Source organism: Eschrichtius robustus, chromosome 16 (genome assembly GCF_028021215.1).
Source record: "Eschrichtius robustus isolate mEscRob2 chromosome 16, mEscRob2.pri, whole genome shotgun sequence".
NCBI lineage: Eukaryota > Metazoa > Chordata > Mammalia > Artiodactyla > Eschrichtiidae > Eschrichtius > Eschrichtius robustus.
Genome location: NC_090839.1, coordinates 14,783,369 through 14,804,195, shown reverse-complemented (window position 1 = coordinate 14,804,195; position 20,827 = coordinate 14,783,369). Strand labels below are relative to the sequence as shown.

Genomic DNA, 20,827 nt, shown 5'->3' with positions numbered 1-20,827 from the left:
ATCTGGGATTCTTTATTGCAGCCATTACAGTTAATGCCGACACGTGGGGATGGCAAAGGGTCAGTGATTCACCACTCATTCCCCAAGGCCCCACACGCCCTCCCACTTCTTCATAAGTCAGCAGCTCCCCAGAATCGGCAGACAAAAGGGTGCCAGGCTTGTGGCTGCTGTAGGACCACCCTGTGCCGTCCCCCTAAGTTCAGCAGTTTGCATTTTGCAATGCGCCATCACGGCCATTCTCTCCTTCAGTCCTCACACCAATTCTCTGATGTAGATGCAGTGGTATGCTGGCAAATGTTTAACCATTGGCTCTGGGGGATGGAGGGGTAGGGAGGAATTCCCTGCTTTGTAGTGTTTGCTGATTTCTACGGTGTAAATACTCTCACCATGGCCAATTTCAAGCTATGAATGTGGTATCAAGTGGCTCATAAAACTCCTGAAAATCAATATTTGGCTCTCATGAGCTGATATGGGCCGACTCCAGAACAATTCTGCATCACTTTCATTTTACAGATGAGGAAACTGCTATGCACAGTGAAGGGTGACAATGTAAATTAATAATGAATAATAATGAAACCCATTATTATATACCCTTATTCAATGATAATGATAGATTAGGTTTATTAACTAACTTCTTTGTGCTACATACTATAATAAGCCCTTTATGTATAGTATCTCATGGAATTCATATAACAGAGCCTTGAAGTAAGCTCTATTAAGATTTCCACTTTGCAGATGAGGAAGTGGAGGCTGAGTGAAGTTTAGTAATGAACCCCTTTGGCCTCAATTGCATCATTTGTGAAATGGGGGTAATATTAGTACCAAGCTCTCAGGATCGCTGTGAGAACTCAAATAGATTTCCTTGTTCAGCAGCAAGGACAGCCCCTGGCTAAATTCATCTGGCAAGGAAATAGGAGAGGCAGGATTCAAACCCAGGTCGATCTGATGTCAAAACACACATGTATCTTGCCTTATAAGGTTGTAGGAGAGGGAATCAGTAGGAGCAGAAGTAGACAGGCAAATGAGAGAAGATTCAAAGAAAGGAGAGGGAGGGAAGGGCAGGGGAATAGCAAGGAACTGGGTTCAGGATTCTCGCTCTCTGCCAGCTGGTTCAAGCCCAGACTTCCAGAAGCAGGGATGGGATTGGCTAGAATGAACCATTTGCTGTCCATGGTGCTGCCACCCGGTCCTGCTACGCGGGATTAAGGGCCTAATTCCAGGCTGGCATAGGAAGGGCTGCCCAAAGGATTCTCGGGTAAACAGTATCTCAGAGCCCAGGGCCCCATGTGGAATGCTGGCTATGAAAAGGCTGGTCCTTGGAGAGCACAGAAACCAGTGGTTCTCAACCTGGCTGCACATTAGAATCTCTTAGGAGCTTTAAAGTAAAACTGATGCTGAGCTCCCATCCCAGACCAATTTAGTAGAGCTCTCTTGGGGTGGAGCACAGGCAAGGGGATTTAAAAAGCTCCTGCAGTGATTCTAAAGTGCATTCCAGACTGAGAACTGATGCCCTAGACCCAGCCTTTGATTGAACTGATGAGCAAACTGAGTCACAGAGAGGCTCAGTGACTTTCCCAAGATTAGGTTATTAGTAAGTGGTAGGAAAAGATTCAAACCCACAACACTGTAGCCAGCATGTCACCCTCCTGGACTCACTGTGCCTGTACTGAGACTGGCACCCAGAAGGAAGCAGCAAGGATGACACAAGCCACCAAATCAGCATGAGAAGTTGGACACTCCTACAAAGAGATGCCCCTCACAACTTCATGGAGACTGGGTGGACTTTGGCATCAGAGAGTCCTGGGTTCAAATCCCACCACTTCCTCACTCTGTGCCCTCAATCAAGTCTTTCCCCCTGTTTGACCTGTTTCCTCACTGGTAATTTAGAGGGGCCCACTCTGCCTCTCAGAGGTGCTATGGGAATTAGAGGTGATGGATTTAAGTGGCTGGTGAAGCCAGGCATGTAGTAGGTGCTCAATAAAAGTTTATTCCTTTCTCCTCTCTCTGTATGGTCAGAAGATCTCTGGGTCTGTGTCCTTGGCCCTGAGCAGGAGACCCATGGGTACCAGTATCAGGAGGGAGGGGGCTTGCCCACTCCTCATTTCTAGTTTACCTGGTTTCTGACATGGTTTGTCATGGGGCCAGAACTGGAATCCATGCTCTGGCTCCCAGGCCAGAATTCTTTCCCTTCTTGTCCCTTTAACCCTTGCTGTCTGTGAAATCCAACGGAAGCCCAAAATTGGGCCCCAGGACCTCCAGCTGCTCAGGGAGAAGGTGGTGTCATGTGGAGTGGATGTCAGGGATTGAAGACAAATTCTCATTCAAGCCCTCTCCTTGGTTCTCTGTGTGGCGGTGGGAAAACTACTCGGCCTGACTGGGCCTCAGTTCCCCTTGCATAAAATGGAGACAACACTTTACCCTTCCTGTCTCCTGGGTAAGGGATACCCCTTAATAACACGAAGGAGATGAAACGCTCTGGAAAAGAATAGAGTCCTCAACTGAGGTGACCAAGTGTCATGATTATGAAGATGTTTGTAATTATTATCATCCTGCCTCTTCCCTACCTCCCCTTGCCGACCTGCTGGGCCTGGGGAAACCCTTGGCTCCCATTTAGCTTCTCAAACATTTATGAAACATGAGTCCCACCCCCTGCTGCTGCCGGAACTGCATGGAATGCTTTCTATTAAAAATTAAAAACCACTTGTCGAGTCCCTGGGAACATTCAGATTACACAGGAAACAAGCCCCTTCTCAAACTCCCCCCTCACCACCCCTCTCCCAACTCCCTCTTTGCTCATCGCTTACAATGCCAGCTCACTGGACTGGCCTCAACTGCACTTCCGGCTGCCCACCCAAGGCAGCCTAATGCAAATGAATGATACACAGGAGATTCAGGAAAGTGGCTGCACGGGAAGGGGAGGTCGGAGGATAGAGGGGGAGGAGGCAGGTCCAGAGACAAGTGACAGAGAAGGAGGCAGAGAGAGATGGAGCAAGACAGTGGGTCAGAGACAGAGAAACAAGGGACAGAGGGACAGAGATGCAGAGAGATGGACAGAGAGAAAGTGAGAAAAACAGAGGTACCCAGACACATAGGGAGAAATTAGGACAGAGACAGAGAGATGAGGGTAAGAGAGGCAGAGATATATAGAGAGACAAAGAGAGAGAGAGAGTGGGACAGAAAGAGGTAGCCACAGACTCACCCAGGCAGGCAACACTTGCGTGTGTGTGTGGATCTCATCTGTTCCCCTGAGAGAAGGGACTCCCCTACTATCCCTAACTGAGTCCCAGAGGCTCGTCTATCCTCTCCACATTTAACGGGACCCTCTGTGGAGCAGTCCGGTCACCCTGTTTGTTCGGGACAGCAACGTTCTAAGTTCCTGCAGTAGCATTCCTCTGCCAGTTGCAGAAAGCAAACAGTTTTGGCTTATAATTCAGTTCCATTCAGTCACCCAATATCTACGGACCACCTACTATGTGCTAGACCCTTGAGGGCAGGATGGTAGATTTGTCACCTTTGTACCCACTGCCACGTGGGCACAGGGCCTAGCATAGCGAGGGTGCTCATGTTTGCTGAGTGATTTGTTGATGGAAAAGACAAAGAAAGACATGGGGCCGACTCCTGAGGGCCAGGGCCTCTGTTCTTCTCTGCCACCTCTCTCCACCAGAAACCTCCTGTCCCATTTCTCCCCATCCTGGGTGGTGAGAGCCAGTGCCGTTGCTAGGCAAGGAGATATTGCACATATAGATCTTCCTGGACTTTAATTAAAAACACCTTTAGAAGTTGTCTCTGCAGAGACCCGCGATTGATTCCTGGCTTGGGCCTGAGGGCTGTTGAGCCATACTCTCTCCAGCTGCAGATGGGACAATCGGAGGCTTCCAGCCAGCCACTGCCCTCCCCAGATGAGACCCTTGGGGAGCACACTGCCTCCTGCCTTCCTCCTTTCCTCTCTGCCACCATCCTCCCAAGCACGGGACCTGGGAATCAGATAGTGTGCCTTCCCAATTTTATTTCCCCTCTCCTCTTGAGCCTCAGTTTCCTCAGCTGTAAAATGGGGGTGTCAACATTTAACCCAAGAGAGTTCCCGGGAGGATGAAATGAGATTAGGGATATGAAAGTGCTTTGCAAGCTGTAAAGTCCTGTGCACACTAAAGAGATGGTTGTGACTGTTTCCCATGTACACAGAGCCAAGTAGTTTAGGTTCTGGTTCCAGGTTCTGGGTCTGGTTCCGTCTCCAGCTCTTAATATGGAACCTCAGGCCTAAGTTACTTTATCTCTCTCTGCACTTATCTCCTCATTGGTAAAATGAGGATGGAAATACCTGCCCTGCTTATTCCCCAGGACTGTGAGAATAAAGGGAAATAGCTTTGTGAAAGCAGTGTTGGCCAATAGCTATTATTTAGTGAATGTCCCAAGAAGTGCAGACTGTACTTCAAAAGTCTTTTTCCATCTATTAAAGATGCTGCTCACAGAAGGGACTGGAATACATGGGAAAGCAGCTGTGGCAGGGCCCCTGCCCATTTCGACAGTCTGTTGAGCCCCAATCCCATGGCCCAGTAATGCCCATCCTATGGTATATGTGCCACCACATACACGTTCTCCTTCACCACGTTCTCCTTCCTTTGCTCCCAGCAGACATCACTAATTGACTGTGGCATTCTTTTCTGCTGAGCCCAAATGAGACCTCAGACATCTCAACACAGCCCTACAGTCACTACCAGTTGATCAGAGTTGGCACCACAGATGAAACTGATCTGCTACCACTTTGAGGTCAGTGGCAGTATCTTGCTTATCTTTGTATCCCCACATACCTAGCAAAGTGACACGTACAGAAAAAAAAAGAAAAAAAAAGTGACGTGTACACAGTAGGAACTATTATGTATTTACTGAATTAAACCAACTGCTTATTTTTCTATCCCCTTGGGGCTATATATATATATAAAGTAGGTGCTAATAAATGTTTGCTTAGTTGGGTGACTCATCTTTGCAACCCCTCCAGAGCCAAGTACACTGGAGGCCTTGTATATAATGGGTGCTAATAAACATTTGTGGATTTAATTCAATTACTTATCTTTACATCCCCTGCAGTGCCCAGAATAAAGTAGTGGCTAATAGATGTGTGTTGGATTGAACTTCTCATTTCTGTATCCTCAACAGTGCCAAGTATTTTGTCTTATACATAGTTGGCATTAATAAATAGGTGGAGTTGAAGTGGGCACAGGAGCTCTGTGAAATTCTCTTGTGGTCCACTGGTCGGGTTGCGACAGCCTAGGGAAGGGGGTCTAGCCCCCTAACATCAGGAGATTATCTAGTCTAACTCTTCTCTACCAAAACTCACTCCCTTGTTGATTTCACCCGGCCTCAAGCTTTAAATTCTCTCTCTGCTGATGACTTCCGAAGTTGTAACTCCAGCCCTGATCTTGCTCCTGACCTCCAGACTCAGAGATCCAACTGTCCCCTTGAGAACTCCACGTGGACTTCTAGTAGACATCTCAATCTTAACGTGTCCAGTAATGAATTCTTAATTTTGTGCTGCAAACTTGCTCTTCCTGGATCATTCCCCATCTCAGCAACAGCAGCTCCATCCATCTAGTTGCTCAGGTCAAAAACTTCAGCATCATCCTTGTCTTCTCTCTCTCTCACTTCCCACATCCAATCCCTCACAAACCCTGTTGGTTCTACCTTCAGCATACATCCAGAATCCAAGTCACCATCACCTCTTGCCCCCAAGACTGCAGTTGTCTCCTCGTTGATCTCCCTCTTCTATCCTTGACCCCTACAGTCTATTTTCAACAGGGCGGAGAGCAAATCATCTTTTAAAAATCTACATTAGATCATATAACTCCTCTGCTCCCGATCTCACTCACAGTACAACCAAAGCTTTCAATGGCTACAAAGTCCTATGTGGTCCAGCTTCCGGTACCTCTTCTGACCTCTTTGGATCCTCTCCCCCTCATTTACTCTTCTCTTCAGCCACACTGCCTTCCTTGCTATTCCTCAAACATGACCAAACACGTTATTCCTCAGGACCTTTGCACTCGCTCTTCCCTCTGCCTGGAACATTCTTCCTCTAGGTTAGTGGTTCTCCAAGTGTGGTCCCTGAACCTGTAGCATGAGCATCACCTTTGACAGCATCTTTGTTAAAAATGCAAACGTTTCTAATAGCCCAGACCTACTGAATCAGAAACCCTGGGGCGGAGAGGGGAGCCATCCGTGTTTTAACAAGCCCTCCAAGTAACTTGGATGCACAATAAACTTTGAAAACCACTGTTTCACATAGCTCCTTTGTCCATTCCCTTGGTTCCTTCAGATCTTTGTTCAAGGGTTCTCTTATAAAAAAGAAAGGCCTTCCCTGACCCCTCTAAAATAGCACGCCCCCAATATAACTCCCAGTTCCCTTATTCTTCACAGCACTTACACCACAGGGTGCATTTATATGTTGACTTGTTTATTTCTTTCCTGTCTCTCTCCTTGCTCTAGATGTAGGCTTTCTAAGAATCCCCAGTGCCTGGAACAGTGCCTGGCACAGAGCAGGCACTCAGTAAACATCTGGGCATGAATGAGCCCCCTCCGTGCTCAAAAGGGAATTTGGGGCCCAGAGAGGGGCAGGGACTTTCCCAAGGTCACGCAGGGAGCCAGGCCTCCTGACTGTCAGATGCAGGACCCGCTTCACTGCATTAGGCTCAGCATGGCTGGCGTGCCCCTCCTCAGAAGCATGGCTCATTGGAGGCCCCCGGCACACTTCCCTTCCCTTTTAAGCTGTGAGTGGTTTAATTTGTGAGCGCTGCTGCCTTTCATGTTCCAAGCTGTGTTCCCGCTCCTTCTGATGTCCGAAGCCGCCCAGACTCTGGTGCTGCTTGTCGGCCCCGCCCCGCTCAGCCCAGATCAGGAGGCTCAGTAATTGTGACTGATTTTCAAAGCCGCCTGGAGTCTCCGTAAGCACCCCGGTGTCGGATTTGCTTCCCCTTCAAAAAGTTGCTCAAATGAAATAAACTAATTTAATTTCTGCTTCCTCTTTCCCCCTCCTGGGTTCCCCTGGCTTGTCCTAGTTAAGTCCCCACTTTTTCCTGAGCGGAATGTCAGAGTCAGTGGACCAGGAGAGGAAGGTGAGGCAGGGCTGGGGCTCCTTGGGGCCGTGCTCGTGAAGCTGGGGGCTGGCGCTGCCTCCTACTCTCTGGGTGACCTTGAATGAGTCCTTGCCCTCTTCTCGGTCTCACTTTCCCCACGAGTGACACAAGAACCTTGCTGCTCCAACAGCCTGGGAGGCAAGCCCAACTTGCTCAGTCATTGACTTGCTATGTGACTGTGGGTACATCTTCTCCTCTCTCTGAGCCTTGGTGTTCCCATCTGTTCAATGGGGATGTTGACATCAGTCCTGCCACCACTCAGAGTGGAAGTGAGAGTGAAGTGGTGATGGGCAAGCCAACATGGCGCATATGGGGCTGCACCTCCCTCTGGACCCCTCATCCCCACCCACTCTCCACCCCACAGTAGAGGGAGATTTCTAAAATGCAAGTCTGCCCACGTTACTTCCTTGCTTAAGCCTTTCCCAGGTTATGTGCTTCCCTCAAGTCCTTCGCATATGATTCCAGCTTCCTTCTCCAGCCTTATCTCTCTCGTCATCTTTCTGGCCTTTTCCATGCAGAAACATGCAGTTCAGTTTTGGGTGAAGAGAGAGAGGGCCACGTCTCCTTCGGCCAGAGTTTGAGTCCAGGAGTGAGGGCTGCTGGACCTGGGAAGTCAGGGGTTTAAGCTACTTCTCACTTGCTGTGTGACCTTGGACCCATCACTCCTGCTCTGAGCCTCAGTTTCCCCACTTGCAAAATTGAGTTCTAAGTACTCCCTGGGTCTTTGCCATGGACAACCTCCAGATTTATCTCTCTAGCTCAGACCTTGCTGCTGAACCTGTATACTGAACTGCCTTTTCCAAGATCTCTCCTTGGCTTTCTAATAAATATTTCCAACTTAGCAGGTCTGAAACCAAACTCCTGATTTCCCTCCATCCCCCCAAAATCTGTTCCTCCCACTGTTTCTCCCATCTCAGTAAATGGAGATTCCATCTATTTAATTGCCCAGGTCAAAATCTCGATAGTCATCCTTGAATTTTTCTTCTCTCACTCCCCACATCCAATCTATTAGCAAATGCTTTCGGCTCTACTTTTGAAATATATCCAGAAGTTGACCTCTTTTCAACACCCTTGCTGGTACCACCTTGTTCCAAGCCACCATCATTTCCTGCCTAGGTAACTGCAATATCCTTCTCAATGGGCAATCTGCTTCTGCCCTTACCCCCACCTCCCCATCTAATCTTCATGGAACAGCCACAGGATCCTGTTAAAATTAAGTCACATCACGTCACTCTTCTGAACAAGCCCCTCCACTGACTTCCCAGCTTGCTGAGCCTAAAAGGCAAAACCCTGACTATGACCACGTGACTGCATGATCTGGTCGCTTTTCTGCTTCCCCTCAGAGGGAATTCAACCTTGGGACCTTTGCATGTACTGTTCCCACTGCCTGGAATGCTGTTCCCTAGGGCCCATGCCCTCACTTCTTTCAAGTCTTTGCTTCAGTGTCATCTTCCCAGACCCATGATCTGTTAACTTGCTTCCCGCCTGTCTTCCTCGGCCAGAACGTCCCCTCTGTGAGAGAGCAGGGAGGCTGGTCTACCTTCTCCTCGCTGTGTCCCCAGTGCCCATGCATATTTGTTCAATGAACGAATGAATCCGTTCAACAGACACATAGCCTGTCACATGCACACACGGGCCTTAATGGCCATGCAGGGGCACACCTGTGCACGTGTGAGATGCATATGCGCATCAGGCACGCGTGCACCGTGCGTGTGTGAATGCCAGCCCACACCCACATTCACACCCTCGCCATTCCCTGTTCTCCCACCATTCCTTTGTGCTCACCATTTTCTCCGGTCCACTCCCTTCTCTTCCGTCACCGGCTGCCCGCTCACTACCCACCAATCTGCCAGATCGTGGTCCAATCTGGGGAAGCCAGGGCTGACTGCACCCTTCCCCAAGAACCCAAATTCCCCCAGCCTGACATGTAGCTGCAGAGCTGGAAGGCCAAGTGAGAGGCAGTGCCAAGCCCTCGGCCACCGTATGTCAGCGGCAGGACGTGTTCTAGGACCTAGGGCCACTGTTCCCTGTCCAGTCTGGCTTGCAGATGACTTAGCCTAACGCGGTGGGGAAGGTGGCAGCTACTGGCTTGCCCCTCGCGCCACGACTCCAGCTTCTACCAGGAGCCCTCGGCTAGGCGGGGCCTTGATGGTCAGTCCACTACCTGTGGGCCCTACGGTGGGGGAAGGCAGATTCGTCCAACCTTTCCTTTCAGTGTCCCGCTGCTGTGCAGCTGTGTTTCTGAGGATGGCTGTGTCTGCAGGCTTCTTGCAGATGTGTGCTTCGGTGTGTGTCCTGCCTTTTCTATTACAACTGTGTGTGTGCGGTGCCCCTGGTGTTTGCAGCCACACCTGGGTAGAGGCGGCTGAATCTGTGTCTGGGGGCTCGGCCACCTCTGTGAGCCTGTGTCCCCAGGTGGCTGGGTCTTGGTGTACTGGGGCTTCCTGTGGGCCGTGGAGGAAGCCGTCTGGACGTTGTCGCGTCTGGCTGTGCCCAGGCCTGTCTGCGGCTACGCTCTGGTGAAGCCCGGCCCCAGGATGGTAAAAATGTCTGGCTGTGGCTTTTGCCTGTGTCTAGGTAGGTGTCTGTGCATAAGCTGCATCCATGTGAGGGGCTGTTTCCTGGGTGACGTTGCATGTCGCTGTGTCTAGTGTGAGGCCATGTGTGGTTGTGTGGTGCGGTCTTGTTTCAGCTATGCCCACTCTGGTTGATTTAGGTTGTAGGTGTGCCCACGTTCGGTTGTGCCTGCATTTGTGTGGGAGTTGCGGCCAAGGGCTGTGCTGTGTCTGGGTGAGTTGAATTCTGGGGAAGGGCCGTGTCCAGGGGGACAGCCATGCCTGTGTGTGTGACCGTCCCGATGCTGTCCATGCCTGGGGCCGTGCCTGAGCCGGGCTGTGCACAGGTGGACAGCTGAGCTTGTAAGTGGGTCTTGCCTGTGTGATTCTGTGTGGGTGTATAAGCATGTCCAAGTACGTCTCTGTGTCTGCACGTAGGTCCATGTCCACATAGGGACTGTGCCCGTGTATGTGCCTGAGATCACATGTGTGTCTCTGTCCAGAAGTGCAGCTGTGACTGCCCGGACTGTGCCTGAGTCCGTGTGGGCACCTGGGCTCACACCTATACCCTGTCTCCCCTGCCCCTCCCCGCAGCAGGCTCCTTCTCACAACCTGGCAGCTCCCCTTCCCCAGCTCCCCGGCTCACCACGCCCCTCAGAGCTGGCAACCCACCTGTGGGCGAGAGCTCGGCCACGCTGCCAATGTAGGGGCCGTGCAGGAAGCGGGGCTCGCTGTCGTTGATGTCCTGCACCTTGATGATGAACTCCGACTCAGGCTCCAGCAGGCGGTTGGTGGCGCGGTCCCGAGCTTGAGCCCGCAGCGTGTAGAAGGTTTTCTGCTCCCGGTCCAGGCGCTCCATGGCGTGGATGTCGCCCGTCAGCTCGTCGATCAGGAAGATGGTGCCAGCGCCCTCGCCTGAGATGGTGTACTTGATGGCCCCGTCACCCTCGTCTGAGTCCGAGTGGATCTGGGGAGGCAGGGAGGAAGGCAGGGTGGAGGCTGGGGTGGGAGCTCCTCTTGGCGCTCCCCCTGCCCAAGTCCCACTGGGGGCCTGTGCCTAAGCACATCTCTTCTTTGACATACCCATTCTTCAGTGGAGACACTGAGGCTGGGGAAGCCACTCGTCATCCCAGTCCCAGGCCTCACTGTCTGGTCTGGAGTGTTTCACTAGCCCGCCATGGCTCTTCCTGCTCCAGCCCTGCCCCTGTAATCTACCTTCCCCTCTGCAGCCAGAGCTGTCGGCCTCAGGGGCAGATCTGAACACGTCCTCCCCTGCCTGCAACTCTTCCACGGCTCCCTATTGCCTTTACAAAGAAATCAGAACCACCTCACAACTCTCTGCTTCTTCTCTGAGCGCCCTGTCCTTATTTCTCTGTCTACTGAAAGGCTACTCACCCTGCGAGGCTCAGTTCAGATGCCACCTCTTCCCAAAAGCGTTTACGGATTCCCTCCCTGCGCCTACCTCCAACCCCACCATTCCCCTCCAAGATCTTTGCAATACAGCAAGTCATCATTATCATGTTCGGCCTGTAGGATTGCTGTAGCCATGCTTCTCAAATCTTAATGTGCATGCAAATCACCCGAAGATCCTGGTAAAAAGCAGATTCTGATCCAGGAGGTCTGGGGTGGGGTCTCAGAATTTGCATTCCTAACAAATTTCCAAGCTGCTGTCCGTGACCTCACTCTGAGTTACAGGTCCAGGATCCCTAGGCTCTGAGCCCCCGGAGGTATTTTCTTACTCATCTGGTACCTGGAGAGCCAGCCTCAGGCCTTGGCACATGGTGGGGACAGGGAGTGGAGGGACAGAGGGGGAAAGGGAATGCAAACTGGAGGCGCACCTACTATGTGCCAGGCAGTGTACTAAGCAATTTACATACTTATCTGGTTCAGAGTTCTTTAAAAAAAAAAAAAAATCCCTACTACGGGACTTCCCCGGTGGTCCAGTGGTAAAGAATCCTCCTTCCAACGCAAGGGATGCGGGTTGGATCCCTGGTGGGGGAACTAGGTTCCCACATGCCGCGGGGCAGTGAAGCCCGCGCGCCACAACTACTGAGCTTGCGCGCCTCAACGAGAGAGCCCGCGGGCCGCTAACTACAGAGCCCACGCACTCTGGAACCCGCGTGCCACAGCTAGAGAGAAGCCCGCGCGCTGCAACGAAGAGCCCACGCGCTGCAACGAAAGATCCCGCGTGCTGCAACTAAGACCCGACGCAGCCTAAAAAAATAAATAAATAAAAACAAATAAAATACATATTTAAAAAAAAATCCCTACTAGAGTAGGTTTTGCTATCTTAACTTTGCAGATTTTTTTTTTTTTTTCATTTTCCCACTGAGGTTTAGAGAAATAGGATGATTTACTCAAGGTCAGACTGCTGGAGGAACCGGCCTGGTCCACAGCCTGGGCTTTCTCACTCCATCCTCAATCCTCCTGGGAGGAGCCCATGGCGGCAGAAGAGGCAGTCCAGCCTGGTCCAGCCTCGGCTCCAGCATCACCTCCCTGTGAGTCCTTGCACGAGTCACTGTACCTCTCTGGGCCTCAGCTGCCTCCTCTCTAACATGTGGGTCATAATAGCACCTCCTCCTAGAGGTACTGGAGAGCTAATTGAGTGTAAAGTCCACATAAAGCCCTTAGCACCTGCCTGGCACCAGGTGACACAATGTGTAACAGCCAGCCCGGCAGAGGCACTGCCCATGGAGTGGTACTGCAGCAGGGCCCCTGCTGGTTCAGGTGGGAACCCTTTGGATGCTGGATCCCAGAGAGGTCGGAGGGGCTGAGGAAGCTGAGGCAAGGGAGAGGAAACAGACTATTTACCACAGGTAGGGAGCTTTTTCACTATTTTAACAACCGGCACAACCGTACCATTTTGTACTAGCTGAAAATCAGCCCTGCCTGTGACATAATCAGTGTCCCATAAACGGTAGCTATCATTATTATTATATTATTACTAAATGTTAGCTATATATAACTGGGATTTAATCCAGGCACTGTTAAGCTCCAGAACCCAGGCTGTTTTCACTGCACTGAGATCTCCTGGGCAAGGAACCAGCAGAAGGACTGTTCTCCCAAATAGAAACACCCAAGTCCTTATCCTCCAACGTCCAAATCTCTGAGGCAGCTCTGAGCAGAGGAAAATGCATCCAATGAAGCTGGTGACCTTGGGCAGGTCCCTGCTCCTCTCTAAGCTTCCGCAAAGATGGCGCGTGAACAAGAGAATCCCTAAGGCCCCTTTCGGGCCAGGATGGCATGTACCCCAGCCCACTCAGTAAGATAACAGGTGCCAATGAAGTCACCATGAAGAGGGATGAAAGCCCACCCCCTGCCATGCAGGAGGAGCCTGAGTATAAATTCTGCTGGTGGAACTTTGTGTCTGAAAGGTGGATTATAGAAGTGCCATTTGGAAGATTGAATGGTCCATAAACATTTTCATATTTCATTAGCCGATTAATGGGCATCTCTCTCTTTTTGGCGAGTCTGCTGATTCTCAGCAGAAATCGCAGGGAGTAAATGGAGGCGTTGGGTGGAACCTTTCCGGGTCCCTGTCCTGTTATAGATTGCCCCAATTAATGCCCGTCCTGGGCTCCACTGAGAAGCCTTCTTCCTGTCCAGTTACTGTTAATAGATTTCTCATAAGTGGCTGGATTGTAAAAACCTCATAACTCAGTTTAATACCCCCAATAAAATTATCTCAAGACGTCAGCCCTGAATCATCGGCAGTGCTGGGGATGAGGAGACCTGTCTCTCCTGTTTGCTGTTTATGCTCTTCCTCCACCTTTGCCCAGGGGAGCTGGGGACAGGAGAGGGCAAACGTGTTCCCTTTTAGGGTGCCTCCACCCACTTCCCAATCAGACCTGTTGCGGGCCTTTATTTAATCAGTAAACATTCCCAAGGAGTGTGGTAGAATAGATACCATTTGGGGGAATGCTTAACACCTGTAATCTTATTAGTCTTCATCACCGCCCTATGAAACATTATTATTATTCCCATTTCTCAGATGAGGAAACTGAGGCACAGGGAGGGGAGGTCATTTGCTTTGTCACCCAGCTAAGTGCAGGAAGCCAATCTCCTGATCCCATGGCTCACTAATGTTGTGATCAACCTGCATGGCTTGTTAATTTTACCTCTCTGGGTCTGTTTTTCCACCTGAGAAATCAGATCAAGTCCTACCTCGCACAGGTGTGGTGAAGATGAAACGTGAGCATGTTGGTAATGACCTACACACTCTGTAAGTGGCTGTCTCCTTCCCTTTCTGTCTCCATCATGTCCCCGCTGCCCTTGACATTTTCTCTCAGACCCTGACCAGGGATCACCTACCATTGAGTATGGGGGAGGAGGGAGTAGAACCCAGTAGTGATGTCACTGATATTCTTCTGTAAAGCATGACACAGAGCTCACAGTGGGGTCCAGTGGCTACTCTCTGGGGACTGCAGAGTCCGAACAGGGCTGGTCGGCCTGCGGAGGAGCTAAGAGCTCAGAGCTGCAGATTTGGGCTGGGTTGGGGCTACTCGCCCCACCTGCCTGGGTCCTGGCTCTGGAGTGGAGAGGAAGTGCCTGTGGTTCTACTCCAGGAGGATATTTCTCAAGAATCTCAGCTATGAGGCTGGAGGACGGTGCTCTTATTTACCGAGCGCCTACTATGTGCCAGATTGCAGGCCTTTGCAGAAATCTAATTTAATTTTGTGGCATACGTAAATGTCTCCCCATTTTCCAGGTGAACAGACCAAGGTGGGCTTAGTTCTGTTGGATTCCAAAGCACAGGTTGGTCCTCTCTGCAGCCTTTGGAATCTGGTTAGTCCATTTACAACGTTTCTGGCTAAAGAAGCGGGAGAAAGGAAGATGGAGTGGGCTACAGGGCATTCACTGGGCTTCACGGCTGGGGGAGAGGCCTGTACCACCCTGTACCCGCAGGCCGTGGTTATCGGCGGCCTTTTCAATCTGAGCCTCTATTTCATCATTTGGAAAAGGACTTCACGACACAAATCAGGAGAGGTGATGGGCCTTGTATTCAGGAATGGCCGGGTGCCGGCGTCAGCTTTGTCACCCACTTGTTGCCTGGCCCTGAGCAAGAAGCTACCCTCCTCTGAGCCTCAGCTTTCTCATCTATAAATGAGACTGATAATGCTTCCCCATAGAGTCCAGAGATTCATCAGATAATATGTGGGAGCTCCTGGCACATAGTAAGTGCTCAGTAAAGATGAGTTTTCTCTCCTTTTCTGGCACCTGGTCTCAGAAGAGATTGAGGGTCACCTAGTTCATCCCCCCATCGCCTGACACAAGAACCACAGGCTCAAATCCTGACCCACTGGAGACACAGGGGCCATCATGCAATATCTTCTTGTCTTTTAAACTCAGCTTGTTTCCTCCTCAGGCAGCCCTCCCAGATGCCTTCCCATTTGCCCTCCCGCTGCTCTGTACCCCTGTCCCATGCACACTCCCCTCTGCTCCACACTCCCCTGTATCACCTCCGTGTTGCAATCTGTCTCCTCAGTTGTCATGGGGCTCAGGGGCAGGGAGTAACTTTGATTTGTCTTTGTCGGAACTCCCCACGCCTGGCACACACTAGCTGTCCTGACAATGCATGCAGAGAAAATACAGGGGGAGTGGGACAGGTGAGTGTGAGTGTGTGTGTGTGTGTGGGACAGTGAGCTCCCTGAGGATCAAGCATATGGCTGTTCGTTGCTCCCTGGTCCCCAGGACAGGCCACAGCACCAAACATTGAATACGTGAATAATGAAATATACAACTGTCATTAGAATTCTCCAACTGTCTGCTGGGATTTCTGGAGGATCCAGTCACTCTGTTAAATCTCAGGTGCACATGAGCTAGACTAGGAAGGTCAGTCACTGGGCACACTTCTAGACCCCCTACTGTTACCTCCTTGATAGCTCATAATGATCTTGTGACTCAGAGATTATCCTCTCCCCATTGTACAGATTGGCAAGCTGAGGCTCAGAGAGGGCCCATATCGTACCTAAAGCCACACAGCTAACAAGAGGCAGCCCGAGGCCTGTCTGGCTCCACATCCTGGGTTCTTTTCTCCGCATTGAGTGTAGACAGCCCCTGAGGGAATTCCCCCTCCCTAAGCCCCAGCCCTGGATCATAAACAACATGAAAAACACCACAATGATGGCTTCTCATCCTGGGGGGCTGAAAAGTGGGATTTACGAGGCCATTAATTACTTCCTCCTAATTAAATCAAAATTAAATGTGAGCAGAGGTACGTTTTCCTTATTAAAGACAATTAAACGGACAGTGCGGCTACACAAATAAAACGAGTCCAGGATTTAAACGGGGAAAGCAACTCAAATAAAAAGCCTCCCCTGGAATGAGGGGTTTGTTCGTGCCTGTGCTACTCGTAAACCAGGAGTTCATCAATTTTCTTTAAATATTAGCAACTTAATTAAATCTGCTCTCCTCCTCACCTTAATCCTGCCGTATATCTAAAATAGATCTCACCGCCCACAGGAGTTGGTCATAAGTGCTGACCCCATAATTCTCTCTTTAAAAAAAAAAAAAGAAATTAAAAATCCTACAAAATCCACATGCAGCCGACAGAAGCCTCGGGGGAAATTACAGTTCGGAAAAGGGATTAGTCCAAGTACCCAGATTGTATGGAAATGTTGGTAGGTTGCTTTGAGGGTGGGTGTTGTGAGAAGGTGAGGGGAAGAGGTGAGCCAGGCTGCCGGGGGTGGGGAGTAGGGGGGGCAGGACAGCAGAGGGAGCTGTTGGTGTGGGGCCCTGGTGACAACCACGGGGGCCAGTGGTTCCTGCAGGTGCCGACAGGAGCCTGGCGGTGAGTGATGGAGGAGGCAGTTGTAAAATAGGTTACCGTTGGGTGCCCGGGGTTCACTCGGCTGATGGTGCCGTTGCTAAGCTACCTTTGGAATTTGGCAAGGACAGATGCTCCCTATGGCCCCCTGGGGCGGGGGACTGGGAAGCAGTGAATTAACTGAAACCGTGGAGAAGTCCTTTTTCCCCGAAGAGCGAGAGAGAGTGGTATGAGTGTGTGTGTGCATGCATGCACACAACCACTTGAACAAATGTGGGACTTGGCTGGAAAGGGGACAGGTGGTTTTTTAAAAGGCTGAGCTCATATTCCTAGAGCGAGGGGTGGGCTGGCAACCACGTCCCCCTACTTTGCGGTGAGAAACTAGGACATCAGGTTGCCCAGAAGGCTTTCGGGATTGGGGGCAGGGGTTCATAATATCTATGCATACTCTAGGTGGTGGAAATAACAGGTGAGACCCATCATAATAAAAGCTAATACTTAGTGAGCACATACCAGGTGCTCTCCAGGTTCCTGACATATGCTAACTCATTGAATCCTCACTGCAACTCTTTGAGGAGGTGCCAGGTATAGCCTCACTCAGCAGATAAAGAAACTAAGGCACAGAGAGGTTAAATAATGTGCCAAGGTCAGAGAGGGAATCAGCAGCAGAGCTGGGATTTGAGCCCTGGCAGTCTGGCTCTGGTTGGCCCCCCTGAACCCCACACTACACCATCTTTCACAAGAAAGGGTGCTTTGGGCATATGTTTGCAAAGAGATGGAAACTTCTCTCTCCTTCCTGCATGGAGTGCTTTTCTGGAGGTGGCCTTGAGAGTAAGCAAGGAGGGGCTCTGGGTGAAGATGATGGAGGGGGAAGATAACGTAGACGTGACAGCAGTGGGGATGCTGCGAGGGGCTGGTGTGAGGAGAAGACCCCCGGGGCCGGGCACAATGTTTGGCTCATAGAAGATGCTTAATATAGGACGGTACTGTACAGCACAGGGAACTCTACTCAATAATCTGTAATGATCTATGTGGGAAAAGAATCTAAAAAAGAGTGGATATGTGTATATGTATAACTGACTCACTTTGCTGTACAGCTGTACAACATTGTAGATCAACTATACTCCAATAAAAATTTAAAAAAAAAATTGCACTGGGCCCAGACCTGGTGTCAGGAGAGCCTTGTCTCTTGGGGTTGGTTATACCACCGTGTTGGTCTCACCCCATCTCTGCTAATCAAAACTCTCTGGAAAGCTAACTGGCCTTGGCATGATGTTCTCTGCCTCTAGCCTCAGCTTCCCCATCTTACAAGGAAGGGACTTACTAGGGTCCCCCCATCGCCGACAGACTGTGGTTCAAGGCAATAGGGGTGGCGTTTGACTCATGATGATAATGGCTAGGTGGATGCAGGTTGGAAGTGGTGAATCAGCGGCTGGTTTCTCTCGTCTTTTCAGGAGGTGAGTGGCTGAGGAGGCCTTCTCAGAGCCCCAGCTTCCAGGTAGACAACTGGGCTGAGGTGCCTGAGACCACTACAGCTGACATTCAGGGAGATGTGTCAGAGTCCTTCCCTGACTTTCTGGGGTTTCCTGGACCAAAGTCTCTCTCCCAGGCCTGGAGGTCTTGGAGATGTCTGGAGAATCAGAACACAGGTTCCAATCCTGGAACACAGGTTCCAAGCCACTTGCCCACTGTCTGCCTGCCCTCTCTGTGCCTCAAGTTCCTTGCCCACAAAAGGAAACGATTTCTACCTTGCAGTTTAAGGGTTAAGTGCTTCATGTGGGAATAATGAGAAAACAACAATAAACTAACAACCAGGCCACAGGCCGAACACTTTCTGTGCTCAGTTTTCTTCTTTAATCCTTTCAACAACCCTTGGAAGTGGGCTCCCCTAGCCCCACTTTTACAGACGAAGAGACTGAGGTCCAGAGAGGTGAAGTAACTTGTTTCAGGTAATATGGTTAATGGGTTGGTTGGCAGAACCGGGCCTCGAGCTCAGGCATGTCTGGCTCCAAAGTCTGCATCCCTAGCTACCTCACCATTAGCTATTGCCCAGCTGGCACTGGTTCCTCCTTCCCCCTCCCCTCACCCCATTCTACCAGCCCCACCATCTCACCGCCCTGGCTGGGAGTCAGGAGTCCTAGGCTCTGCCACTAGTTTGCTGGGTGACCTTGAGCAGAGACATGAACCTCTCTGTGCTCTGTCAAATCTTCACTTTGCTCTGTTGTGGGGATCAACTTCAGCCACATGTATGGAGGGGAGAGTAGTCAAGGACCAGGGATGACTGTATCTAGACCAGTGAGAATCTGGGTTTCCTGCAAGACAAACCCACAAGGTTTACATCAAACTTTCCTCTCCTCCTTGTCGAGGGTCCTGAGCCATGAGCCTTGAACTGAGCAGCTTGGTCAGCCTCCCAATTCTCAGACTCATTTAAGCCCAAAGGAAATTCCACAGTTGGTCCCCCCTCACCTCTGCTGACCAAAACTTCCTGGAAAGCTGACTGGCCTCGGCAGAAGCCAGAGAACTGTCCCTGGGCACCGCGCTGCTTTTCCTGCCCTATAAACACCCTCCACCTCAACATCTCAACTGCGGACAAGTCTCTGAAAAAGCCAGGTTCCGTCAGGCCTCTATGTCTTTTGATAGGCTATGCCCTCTTCCCCATCAGCCCAAACTCCTACTCATACATCAAAACCCAGCTCAGGCATTTAGAAAACACTTCCATGAAGCCAGCCAACACATACCATTTATTAAATGCCTACTCAGTGCCAGGTGCTGACCTGTGAGGCTTTTTATGTACCAGGGTGTCTTTGCCACTCTGGGGAGCCCCCACATGGCAAAGGCTGGATCTCACTTGTCTCTGTCTCTCCAGCATTGCACTCATGAGGGGCTCAGGGATTAAATGGATGAACAAAAGTCCTTCTCAGCTCCTTATACTCTTAGGGCACAGATCTTCCGCCACGTTAAGCAACATTTACTCAGAGAGTTTGAGAAAGCAGCTTTCATTCATTCAATGAACAGTTTGTGAGCAATGTCTGTGCTAGGCACTAGGGATTTTATGGTGAGCAAAACACACAATCTAATAGAAAAGACATGCATTAATTGCATAATCAAACAAACACACGCATAATTAAGTGTTATGAAGGAAAGATACAAGGACCTAGGAGGGCACATAACAGGGAGGGATGGCCACATGCAGAGGGGTCTGTCCCAGCCTGGTGTGGTCAGGGACAGCTTCTTTGAGGAAGTGGCGTTTGAGCAGAGGCCTGAGTGTGAGATAAAGTAAGCAGCAGAAGTAGTAGAACGGAGCAGAACAGAGCAGTTGAGGGAGGCAAACAATCTAGATAAGGGGGGACGGGGCTGGCAGGAGCCTGTGGGGGCATCGGAGGGGCCATCAGAAGGGTGTTGTGGTCGGAAACTCAGAGCGAGCGCGGCAGCAGATGAGGCTGGAGGAGGAGCCGGATCCTTGCAAGCAGTGGGAGGGAGTTTGGATTTGACCTCAAGTGCATGGGAAGCTACTGAAGAATTTTAAACACAGTGGGGACAGTTTGTGTGTGACATGATCAGATTTGCAAACTCGTTTCTCCATTCTAGATGCATCTAGCTACAAGACGGACTGGGTTTCCCTCCCTACTAGTACTCTCTGCTCTAAGATGCAGAAGGAAGAGGGACTAGAGAAGGATGTGGAGTAGGGATGGGAGCAGAGTGATGACCCTCTTGGCTGCTCCTGACCAGGGGCAGCTGGGAGGAGGCAGCGGGGACTGGGATTTGGGGGGGGGGAGGGGAACTGGGGGTCCCTTGCGCCTACCAGCGGGCGTCTCCAGGGTCCCAGGCGCGGGACAGCGGGTGCGGGGTGCCACTTTACCTTGCCCACGTACAGGGGCTCGGTGCCCGTGTACTCTTCCACCACGAAGAACTGGTTCCACACCCAGCCGCGCTTCACGCGGCCCGCGCCCGGCGCGCCGTTCTGCGCAGCCCCGGACGCCGAGGGCGCAGGCGTGCCCGCCGCCCACAGGGGTCCCGGCGGCGGCGGCGGCGGCATCAGCAGCAGCAGCAGCAGCATCGCGGGCGACAGCGCCGCTCCCACCCGGAGCCCCCGACCGTCGGGCCGCGGCCTCATGCTTGGCCTGCGAGGGGCCCCGGGCCCAGGAGCATGGACGGGAGGTACCAGGGCGTCGCCGCTTGGTGGCAGGACGGAGCGGCGCCGCGTCACATGGCGGCCTCAGCGCGGCCGCCGGGGCGCCGCCCCCGACGGGGCACCCGGACGGGCCCGCGGCCCTGAACGCCGCCCAGCCGTGGAGGCGCCCGGCTGGAGGGGGAGGGGGCGCGGCCGCACCCGGGGCATGAACGGCCCCCCGGGGTCCCCGCCCGCGCCCCCCTGGCGCCGC

The 20,827-nt window shown here is 51.5% G+C and overlaps 1 protein-coding gene across 2 annotated transcripts in view; it reads right to left on the bottom strand.

Moving 5' to 3' along the window:
- The window catches only part of CDH22 (cadherin 22), a 70,195-nt gene extending 49,636 nt beyond the window's left edge, over positions 1 to 20,559 (bottom strand). For both annotated transcript variants that reach the window (XM_068524154.1, XM_068524155.1), the window contains exons 1-2: positions 20,305 to 20,559; positions 10,352 to 10,646 (exon numbers count right to left, since the gene is read on the bottom strand). In XM_068524154.1, coding sequence (XP_068380255.1) covers positions 10,352 to 10,646; positions 20,305 to 20,559 — 550 coding nt within the window. The remainder of the gene's footprint in view (positions 1 to 10,351; positions 10,647 to 20,304) is intronic.
- Positions 20,560 to 20,827: the final 268 nt, after the last annotated feature.